General features: G+C 42.2%; 1 protein-coding gene across 2 annotated transcripts in view; it reads right to left on the minus strand.

Moving 5' to 3' along the window:
- RRAS2 (RAS related 2) overlaps positions 1 to 10482 on the minus strand; it is a 72544-nt gene extending 62062 nt beyond the window's left edge. The window contains exon 1 of one of the 2 annotated variants that reach the window (XM_082683210.1): positions 10062 to 10482. In XM_082683210.1, coding sequence (XP_082539336.1) covers positions 10062 to 10169 — 108 coding nt within the window. In that variant the 5' untranslated portion in view covers positions 10170 to 10482. Of the gene's footprint in view, positions 1 to 9544; positions 9746 to 10061 lie in introns of those variants that run through there. The other variant, XM_082683209.1, reaches the window with a different exon arrangement.
- Positions 10483 to 11635: the final 1153 nt, after the last annotated feature.

Here is an 11635-nt window from a genome sequence, read left to right on the forward strand (position 1 = left end):
AGTGTTTCATCATTTTCCAGGGAATACTAGTGAACAGAGAAAAAGTTCTTCTCATAATAATCATAATCATTTTGAATGATGAAAGAAGGTTACAAGTATGCAAGTAAAAAATAAGTTATTCCTACAGAATGGAAACTTGAGGTCAGTCAGCCAAATAAAAGTAAAGAAATGGAAAACAAAGATATGCCTCTATTATTTTAATACAAAATGCTGGGGCCCAATACTTTTACATCCAGCCAAATCATCACTTATCATGCAAAAGTAAATATCTTGGGTATCGTTTCAGTAAAAAGCACTCGAAAGTATTCTCTAAATCCCAATTCAAAATAAAAACTGTTGACGGGGCGCCTGGGTGGCTCAGTGGATTAAAGCCTCTGCCTTTGGCTCAGGTCATGAACTCAGGGTTCTGGGATCGAATCCCCCATCGGGCTCTCTGCTCAGTAGAAGCCTGCTTCCCCCTCTCTCTGCCTGCCTCTCTGCCTACTTGTGATCTCTCTCTGTCAAAAAAATATATAAAGTCTTAAAAAAAAAAGGCAAAAAAAACCTAACCGTTGATAAAGTCTATTATAAGCACTGAAGCCAGTTAGAATGATACAAATGGCAAATAAAAGCAATAAACCTTCATAAGAAAGGGATTAATACCATTATTATTTACTATTATAATAGCAAATTAGAATGCAAAAAAAAAAAAAAAACCCAATCTTTTAAAAACACTGCAACACACACTATTGGCATCTTTAAATAATAAGGACACGAAATTTGGGACAGGAATAGGTGCAAACAGTGCTAAATTCCTCATTTCCCATAACTGGGAATAAAACACTATCATTCTGTTTTTTTCTAATTAAATATGTTTAAGATTATGAATAATTTTTTAAAGATTTTTATTTATTTGTCAGAGCACACAAGGAAGGGGATCAGCAGGCAAAGGGAAAAGCAGGTTTCCTGCTGAGCAAGGAGCCCAATGTAGAACTTGATCCCAGGACCCTGAGATCATGACCTGAACCAAAGGCAGACACTTAACCAACTGAGCCACCCAGGTTTCCCAAGATTATGAATGATTTTAAGGTAAATCTGAGTCATAAAAAAGAGAGCGAGCAAGCAAGAGAATCTACCATTCAAATCTACCACAGAGCACAGGGGGAAAAATTTTATGAATACAAGATTAGTGCAAAGGGAGGTCATTACGCTAAAGATCATGGCCAAAATCAGTAGTCATCCAACATAAATTTTTCAACCTTTCTCTCAAAAGATACCTGGCTAGAAAATTAGGCAGAAATTATCTCCTTAAACAGAAAGTTGGTCCCCTTTTTGTCTTAACTTGGTTTCTTTGAGTTTAATTTCATTCAGCACCTAGCTACACTGATAATGAAAACCAGATTTTGTTAACATAACTGAGTAAACAAACTGCTTAATATCATTACCTAAAGCAACATCAGAAGCGTTGGTTTCAGTCACTTGGTCAAGGTGATGTAAGCCAGGCTTCCCCACTGTGGTTACTATTTTCTCTTGATAATAATATCTCATGGACAGGTACTTTAAAACTATATTAATATCCAGCTACCCTAAAATCCACTAGCTCTAACATCTATTTATGATTCTGACTCAAATCAATTGTTATGATGGCCAAATAGTGGTTTCCTAATTCACCATTGCCTCTGAGCTTATCAGATTTCTTAAGGAAGAACTTCCTTTCCTCCTTCATTTTTTTTATTTATCCCTAAGGATTCACAGACTCCTACTTTATGGATAATAACCAATTACTATAATTGTTATATTGTCCCCAAATTAGCCAACGGGAGTCCTTCTGGGTTGGCTGTCTCTTTAACATGTCACCATCATTTTGGTTTTTTAGCACTTCCCTACTTTCTGACTCTACATGATACTTCAAGCTCATCTTCTATTTTTCCCTGGCCTAACCCTAACTCTAAGGTTCCTGTTAGTAAAGAATAGTATTGAGAAACCAAGATGTGGTACTAGGTATTTTCACTGCTAATAGGGAGTCACTGTTTCTTTTTTTTAGATTTTATTATTAGATTTTATTTATTTATTTGACAGAGAGATCACAAGTAAACAGAGAGGCAGGCAGAGAGAGGAGAAGCAGACTCCCCACCGAGCAGGGAACCCAGTGTGGCGCTGGAGATCATGACCTGAGCCGAAGGCAAAGGCTTAACCCACTGAGCCACCCAGGTGCCCCAGTCACTGTTTCTAGGCACTCTTAGCAGAGAGCACTGGAAAAAAGATGCACAGATGAATGTATATGTATTCATATGCATCTAGTTCTGCATCTATAATTTTTAAACCATGAATTTATGCCAATATCTTCAATTCTAAAGAAGAATCAGAGTTGATGCTAACCTTCCCCCTTTCCACAGTGAGAACAAACAGTGAGAAAGTTGGCTCCCATTTTCCAAAATGTATTTACTTATTTGCTTAATCTTAGTATAGAAAATCATTTCGCGGGCGCCTGGGTGGCTCAGTGGGTTAAGCCACTGCCTTCGGCTCAGGTCATGATCTCAGGGTCCTGGGATCGAGTCCCGCATTGGGCTCTCTGCTCAGTGGGGAGTCTGCTTCCTCCTCTCTCTCTCTCTCTCTCTCTCTCTCTGCCTGCCTCTCTGCCTACTTGTGATCTCTCTCTGTCAAATAAATAAATAAAATCTTAAAAAAAAAAAAAAGAAAAGAAAATCATTTCACAGCACCTGAGTGGCTCAGTGGGTTAAGCCTCTGCCTTCAGCTCAGGTCATGATTTCAGGATTCTGGGATGGAGCCTCGTATCAGGCTCTCTGCTCAGCAGGGAGCCTGCTCCCCCTTCTCTCTCTGCCTGCCTCTCTGCTTACTTGTGATCTTTCTCTCTGTCAAATAAATAAATAAAATCTTTAAAAAAAAATCATTTCAGAATTGAATACCCATACCTCTGCGACACACACACACACAGCCTATTAACTAGAGTTCAATGTTTGTTTCAAGTACTGTCTGTCTTTATCCTGAGGACATAGTCCAAACACCAAGTTCAAAAGTTAGGGTTTTTCCCCCCTTTGGTGTGGTTATGTTACTCATCTGAAATTAGGTTCAGTTCATTTATTTGTTTGTATTCCACCTTAGGGTGGCCTTTTTCTTCATCACTTGATTGTACTGGTGTCTGCTGTTTATGGACTGAGTATGTGAAACATTAAACATGGTTCCAAAAGTCACAAAGTATCCTTGGAAAGGTCACCAACTCCATTCTCTCTACCCTTTCCCCCTCATTCCTACCCACTCCCTATGGCTAACCAATCTCATTAATCTCTTCTTTACCCACTCAGTGCTGAAAATACCTACCTTCTTATTTCCCCTTCTTTCTTACACTGCACATTATACTGTAGATACTTTTGCACTTTTTTTCACTGAACAATTTATCCTGGAAAGTACTTCCTATCAGTTCATAGAGAACTTTCTTATTTTTTTAATAGGTACATAATGCTCCACTGGGTAAATGTACATTTTATTCAATTCCTCTCCTATTCTGTAAATTGTTAATTTTTTAAATTTCAAACAATGCTGTAAGCTTATACATGTGTATTTTCATACTCGTGTAAGTGTATTTTCAGGGTAAATTCCTAGATCTGGGATAACTAAGTCAAAAGGTAAACATATACAGTCAAATCTACATCTGTTATATGTCTCCTGATACAGTGCACTAAGAACAACTCATTATTTCTGTGTCATTCCTGCCCCCCCAAAAATGCATAAGCCAAATTTACCCATGAGGAAACAAACTCATATTGAGGGAACTCTACAAATAACTTCCACTCTTCAAAAATGTCAATGTCCTAAAACACAAAGACTAAAAAACTGCTCCAAATTAAAGACATGGAAACAGAATGCGGTACATAATCAGAGATTTTCTTATGCTATAAAGGGCATTATTGGGACAACAGACAAAATCTGAAAAAGCTCTGCATGTTAGCTTAATAATATATCAATGTTAAGATCTGATTTTGGTTGTACACTATGTTTATGTAAGCAAATGACCTTGTATTTAGGAAATATACATGAAGAGACTTAAAAATAAGGGGTCACTGTCTTCAATTTACACTCAAATGATTTTAAATAAAACAGCATAGATTGGGAAGATAAAAAGCAAATATGGTAAAACATGTTATTTTATAAAATATGTTAACATCCGGAAAATCTGAGTAAAGTTTTTTTTTTTTTTAAAGCAACATTGGATGTTACTTTGACTTTTATATCCATACTTCAACTACTAAGCATGTACTTACTTGTATACAAAGCTCTTTCTCCTAGAAGAAAATAATCACCAAATGAGGTGACAAGATAAGTTGGCGGGCAATATTAAACTACTAATATATACAAACAACAATTTTTGTGACTGTAATATTTTTAATTAAACTACAATTTAATGCTATGTAGCCAATAAATAATCACATTGCTTTTGTAAAACACTAAAAACAAAATATAATTTATAAGGTGACAAGGAACTCATTCTATGTCTCCAGTAGCCTAATTTTAGACAACTTAAATTTGTTTCTTTTAGAGCCATAAAATAAGTGAGTATATAAATCTTTGTCTTTCTCATAAAAGCCTGAGAGCTGTTTCTCTTTACAAAGTAAAAATATATCAAAGGTCTACCAAGGACATTACTTTAAACTAAGTTTCAATCCCAAACACAGACTCAGCAACTCTGCCCAAAGTAATTCAAGATCAAGGCCTTGCCAGAAGATTCACTATTAACTCCACAATGTCTACTGACAGTGTGAAAGTGTTTTATTCACTGTCACTTTTCAGTAAGGAGGGCATACAGAACTAATACTCTAAAGACACTTCTATTTTTCCTCGGAAGGAAGGAAGGATGGCAGGAAGGAAGGAAGGAAGGGAGGGAAAGAAAGGAAGAAGAAATCTTTGTACAGCATCAGAAAATCTGTTTCAATTTTATGATCTATTACTTTGAAAATGGAACCTTCAGAGGCTCCTAGGTGGCTCAGTCGGTTAAGAGTCCAATTTCTAATTTTGGCTTAGGTCATGATCTCCCTGGGATGGGCTCTAGGCTCAGGAGGGAGTCTGCTTCAGATTCTCTCTCTCCCTCTACCCTCCCCATGCCAAAAAAAGAAAAAAGAAAAAGAAAGAAAAAATTAAAAGGAACTTTTAAAATTAAAAAAGCAATACTGCTTTTTAAAAAATCTCCTTTCAGGGCACCAGTGTGGCTCAGTTGATTGAGTTCTGCCTTCACCTCAGGTCATGATCCAGAGGTCCTGGGAGGGAGCCCAACTCGGGGCTCCCTTGCTCAGTGGGGAGCCTGCTTCTCCCTCTCCCTCTGCCACTGCCCCTGCTTGTGCTCTCTATCAAATAAATAAAATCTTTGAAAAAAAAGTCTTTCTTCCCACCCAGTCCCCCGTTTTAAAGTTACCAGTTTAATTCCCAACCAAATTAACAACTACTTTCACTTCAAAGTTTGCAAAGACCCACATTTCAGCCTCACAAGTGAATTAAAAATCTCATCCCAGTAGGCAGCTGCCTATCATCATCACTTTGCCTTCTAATGGTATTATATCAAGGGGAAAAACAGGATTCTTGACCTATTCAACAGAAATGTCCCCACTACACTGCTGCAACTTTCCCCATCCCATTAGAGACGCACACATGTTAGAATGAGTAAGAATGGGTTTTAAGAGACCTCAGGTTAGACTTTCTCTGCTTCTCCTCTAACAAAAGTGGCCATCCTCTTCCTTGCATGCCTACCACTTCTATGCAGGAGCTATCAGCAGATCCACTTCTGGTGTTACTAAAATAATCTCCAATAAATACCAACATCAGCAGAGGTGCCTTATTTGTCAATACCAAGAATTCATTTGTAAATCACTCTGAAAATGTAAAGCAATAGATGCACACAAAAAGATAAACCTATAGTTTCAGATTCACAGACATGAGTTATTTTATATGACTTACAACTGCAGAGTGTCTTCAAGATGTTGCAGTAGAGCACCAATTCTGGAACCTAAACTTACGCCCTTCACACGTGGACCAGTTAACTATAACATAATGAGTCCTGAAATCTCTTCTAGGATCTCTGCCCCAGGAAAAGTCCATGAAAAAGCATTCAGAGAAAGACAAACTCTGAGTAAAAAGCAAGGTCTGAGTCAGGTCCAGACTAACAGATTGTAAAACTGACTAAAACTCAACACGTGAGCAATCAACTATCCCCCACACACCTCAAAATCTGACACACTGCTCAATAAAGTAAGGATGCTAAACAAAGCCTAGAAGCTGGGAAATTCCTCTAATTCTGTAAAACACATGTGTTCTCTTCTGAGAGTTAGCAGGTAAAGCATTAACCCAAAACCCCAATAATACTCCAAATTTCCCAAAAATCAACTTGCAACTGATAAAAAGAAGTTTCCCCAACTCAAAACGGGATCAACATTTATCACCTAAAGACCACACAATGTGAAGAGGGGAATCTGAGGTTGGGGTGGGAGGTAGGGAGTGCTGAAGCCTTAAGAGACCAGATTATGTGTCGAGCAAAAATGAAGAAATTACAAACTTTGTTTTGGAAGAACAAGATAATAATAGCAGCAAATAATATCAGGTAACAATTATTATTAACTTACTCTATAGATGGCACTGTGCTGAATGATTTGCCATGCTATTGTATTTATTCCAAAAACCCTAAAGATACTATTATTAGTCTCCCTTGTCAGAGGAGACTCAGAGAACCCAAGATATTTGACTAAAGACACATAGCTAGCTAACTAAATAAGAACCCAGAATTTCAAAAGCACAGAGATTTGTTCACCCAAACTCAACATTTTATGGAGAAAAATAAAACTAAAGCCTTGAAAAGACTGAGAGATTAAGAGATTCCCCAGCATCATGTGAGTAGAGAGACCTAGAATCCAGATACGCCAAACTCTCTCCATTTCACTTGGTAAAATGTTAAGATCATTTCCTAACTACAATTTACTCATCATTTAGGTATTCTATTTACCAACAAAACTTAAAACATTTTTCAAAAAACTATGAACAACAGAAACATTAACTCCACATATTTTACATTTTTATACACTTTATGATTTGCTAAATTCATTTTTAAAGAGGAAAAGGCACCTCAATTAAGCAATTATTGCCTTAATTTCCTATTTTGCAGCTCTTCATATGCATAGGTCCCAATATATCTAAGGTTAAAGAAAGTCAAGACTAAAGACAAAGTCATTTTTAAATTCTCCATTCCCCAATTTACTGTATTTTTTCTGCTCAAGATTATATAAGAGAAAAATATATACTGAACCCTAAAAAGTGTCATTTCAGAAGACTTAAAAAGTAAATAAAACCAATTTGTGTCATCCTGATCTCCTACAACAAGAACTGACTTCCACTTATTAAGATTATTATCCTCCTGCCATCTCCTCTCCAATTACCACTGCTAGACAATCACAGCAGAATGAATTTTAATTTCCCAAGAGTCAGACAATAAATAGTGGTTCTATTAAGTGTAGATGATAAATAGTCACTTTAGCTCCATAGTATAAGATTAATATAACAACAATAATGTCTGTAGACTTTTTATACAATAGGCATTGTTTTAAGTCCTTGACATAGATCAACTCATTTAATTTTCACCACAAGAGTATGTGGTACTGTGTATTTCCCCAGATTACAGATGGGGAAAATTGAGATACTGAGAGATTAAGAAATTTATCTAAGATTATACTGCAGCAAGTGGTAGAGTTGAGACTCCACCCAGGTGGACTGGCTTCTACCTCTGCAAAAGTCCCCTCACAGTCCAGCGTACTGCTCCCTTTCACTGGCTCCAGATTATCTGCCTCTCACACTCCCCTCCTTGCCTGCCTGCCTTCTCTCTCTCCCAACTAGCATATAACCTCCCCCATACTCACATACTCTCTCCCTAACACCAAGCCTATACAGTACTGTTATCAATTCTTCCCAAACTGACTTTTCCCCAATTCTGAATTCCCTTTGCATTTAAATGTGATACAAAATTATATACATAGACACTTACACTAATAGCCATCATTAACTGAGCACACACTATGTGACCCACAAGAGTGCTAAGGACACTCCCATAATTCAAAAGATAATAAACAATGTGTGATCCTATCCCTTTTGCTGATGATTAAGTGGAGACTCAGCGAAGCTGAATATTCTGGCAGTGTTCTCACAACCAATAAATGACAGAGCAAGATAAACACTTACGTTGACTCAAAGCTCACTTTTTCTCCATGTATACATGTGTGTGTTTCTCATCCATACACGGCTCATTTACTTCTTTCATACCATCTAGGACAGTACTATTCATAAAGGAGATGTTTCTTTAACAAAAGAATTCTAGAGAATCATTTTTTAAAACAGCAATTACTGTTATCTTAGCAGTTTCTGAAACTATTTCCCAAAAATAAAAGGTTCCAATACCTTAATTAAATAACTTACATATTTAAGTATATTCAGATAGTCCCTCCTCCACAAAGGACCTACGTATGTGTAGTTTAACCTTTCAGGTGACACTTTACTAATACTGCAACCCCGGATTCTTTTCTCACTCCTCACCACCACTGCCAGTCCCCCAAGTACAGTCTCCAAAGAAAGGTTAAGGTATAAACTGTTTTGCTTTGCCATCAGTTAAAATCTCTCTTGGCCCTAGCAAAATAGCAACAAGACAATATCCCTGATTCTGCAGCCTGCTAAACTTAAACCAATCTCACCTCTTACTCGGTGTGATTTTTTTTTTTTAAACCCACTTAATGAACATACTGTAAATGCTCATTACATAAACATCTCTTCCTGGACAAAAAGGTTGTAGCAGTAGTTTTTAACCCCTTGAAATATTTTAACAGCAATTATTGCTCATTTAGTCAACGTAAAAGGTAACAATCACATTTATGTTAACAGTACTCTGTATTTTAATGTCACTCTAAACGTTAAGTGAAATTGAAACAAGCCATTCATGTATCCCAGCTGATAACAGATGGATGAAACGGAAACCAGAAATCAATTCTTCACCGAGGCATCTTAACAGTATTCTTAATATAGTAAGAATATCTTTGTTACTGTTATAAAAGGGTACCTTCGTTCTCTCCCAGCATATGCCACACCTTTTAGGTTGACAAAAGCAGAGAGACATCTGGGTTTCTCATTTTCAAAATCCCCCGAAAAGATCACTCACACCTCTTAACAAGAGCAAATCCTAAGAATGAAGAATTCCACCGCCCTCTTCTTTACCACAAGCTCTGACTTTCGCCTCTACCAACCAGAGAGAGCTGGGAGTGGAGGAGTGGGTAGTTGGAACAGATAGGGAAGGCACGCCCGGGTCGGTCATCTCCTAGCCTGGCCCATCCCAAACTTCACCTTGGCAAAGAGAGAAGCAGGAAGGCACCAGGAATTCCTAGGAAATGGTCTCACCCCTATCGGAGAACATTCTTAACTTCCTCGAAGCCACCATTTCCCTCGGGCATGATCACACACTCCCACCCGGACATAGTACCTAAGAGATTACTTAAAAGAAAAGCACAAACACACACAAAGAGAAACATACAGCTCGAAGCCGGCAGCTCGGGCTCAGCGTACGCGGAGAAACCCGCAGACCACGCGGAGCCGCGGCCAAGTTGCTACCGCGATCGCACCGACGGTGCAGGAGGCGGCCGCAGTGGCTGAAAGCCCAGCGCGAGGGGCTGCAGCCCCGCACCCGACGCCCCGAGACCCAGCCGCGGGGCAGGAAGCACGGCGCGGCGGCGCAGCCTCCCGGGAGGCTCGGCCCCGACCGGAGCGATAAGGTGGATCGGCGCTTCCCACCCTGCCAGCTCCGCCCTCCCGGACACATTCCTGAGAAGCCCGACTCCCCGGACGCCGAACAGGGCGCCGGGCAGGCAGGAGCGCGGCGCCACGGCCGCAGGGCAGGAGGGCAGAGCCCGGCCCGCACCACCGCCCCCCCCAACTCGCCCCCGGCCCGCGCCGCGCCTCTGGGGCGGGGTCGCGGCAGCCGCCCCGCCACAGGTAGCGCGAGCCCCCGCCCGCCGCCGCCCCGGCGCCCCCGGCAGGCCCGCTCCAGGCACCTGGATGAACTGGATGGTGAGCGCCGACTTGCCCACGCCGCCTCCGCCGACCACCACGAGCCGGTACTTCTCCTGGCCGGAGCCGTCCCGCCAGCCGGCCGCGGCCATGGGGACGCCGCCGAGCCCGCCCGGCCACGCCGAGCCGCCGCCCGCCCTAGGCCCGGCTCCGGAGACGTGTGCGGCCGGCGGGCTGCGGGCGAGCGGCGGGCGGGGGTCCCGGGCGCCGGGAGCTGCCGGGAGGGCCGCTCCGGGCGGCAACGCGGCGCCCGGGCTGGCCGGGTCCCGCCCGAGGCGCGGAGGAGCCGGAGGACCGCAGGGGCCAGGGGCGGCAGCGGCCGGGGGGCGCGCGCTCCTCCACACGTCTCCGCAGCGCCTGCCGAACACTGCCTCCAGCGCCGCTACAAATGGCCGTCTGGGGGCCGGGCTGCGAGGCTGAGGTGCTGCATATGCATGAGGGGGCGGGGCGGGCGGGGCGGGGCCGCGCTGGCCTGGGCTGAGACTCCGGCGCTGACCCCTGGCGGCTCAGACCCCCGCGGACCCGCCCCTGGCGTCCCTCGACAGTGAGAGTGAGTTGAGGGAGCGCGGGAGTGACTGTGAGGGTGGAAGGTGTGGGAGTGAGATTCAAGCGCTGACAGAGGGCGACTCAGACCCCCGCGACCGGACCCCTCCGATCCCTTGACAGTGAGTGTGTGTATGTGTGTCTGTATGTGTCTGTGTGTGTCTGTGTGTCTGTGCGCGCGTGTACACGCGCGCGTGCGCGTGTAGGAGGAGTGGGTGTCAAGTGGGAGCGGGAGGAAGACAGTAGACGGAGTGTGACCATAACTGTGCAATGTCAGGGATTCCATGGATGAAAAAATACAGTATGTGAAGGCGCTGTGAAAAATAGAGCTGTTGTCATCTTAACTCAGTTTTTGTAGGAGAGTAAATATCCTGTTTTAAGAATACAGATGGTGACCGTGATTGTGTGAAAAATAGTGTGTGACAGTGATTGAGGATCAGAACTGTGTCACAGTAGTTGTGTGTGTGATGGGTTGCAGCCGGAGGGTACGGGAGGAACGTGACAGTGACTGAGTGAGCATGGGGGATGTCACAGGGATTGAGGGTGCATGGACGAGAGTAAATGGGACAGGTTTCGTATATGTCAGGAGAGCATCCTAGTGGCTGCATTTATGTGTGAGAAATATGTGGTCATTGTCTAGATGAGTGTAAGTGAGAGGTTAGTTTGTAATTATGGACACAGTACATACCAGGCACTTACCCAGTCCTAGAGATCCTCTCCTGAACAAAGCCGCATCCCTGCCCTCAGAGAACTTATAGTCCAGTGGGGGAGACAGCCAGGACAACGACAAAATTATCAGGCATAATGATAAGCACTGTAACTATTAAGAACCATGAAGCATGTGTGCCCATAACAGAAGCATTCCCCCAAGAGTTGAGTGGTCAAGGAAGGCTTCCTAAAAGATCTGAAGAATAAGTAATAGAGACAGGTGAATAATTAGAAGAAAGGTATTCCAGAGAAAGGAGAGTGCATGTGCAAAAGTCAGAGCTCAGAAGATAAGAATTATGTCATGTGA

Source organism: Mustela nivalis (genome assembly GCF_964662115.1).
Source record: "Mustela nivalis genome assembly, chromosome: 9".
NCBI lineage: Eukaryota > Metazoa > Chordata > Mammalia > Carnivora > Mustelidae > Mustela > Mustela nivalis.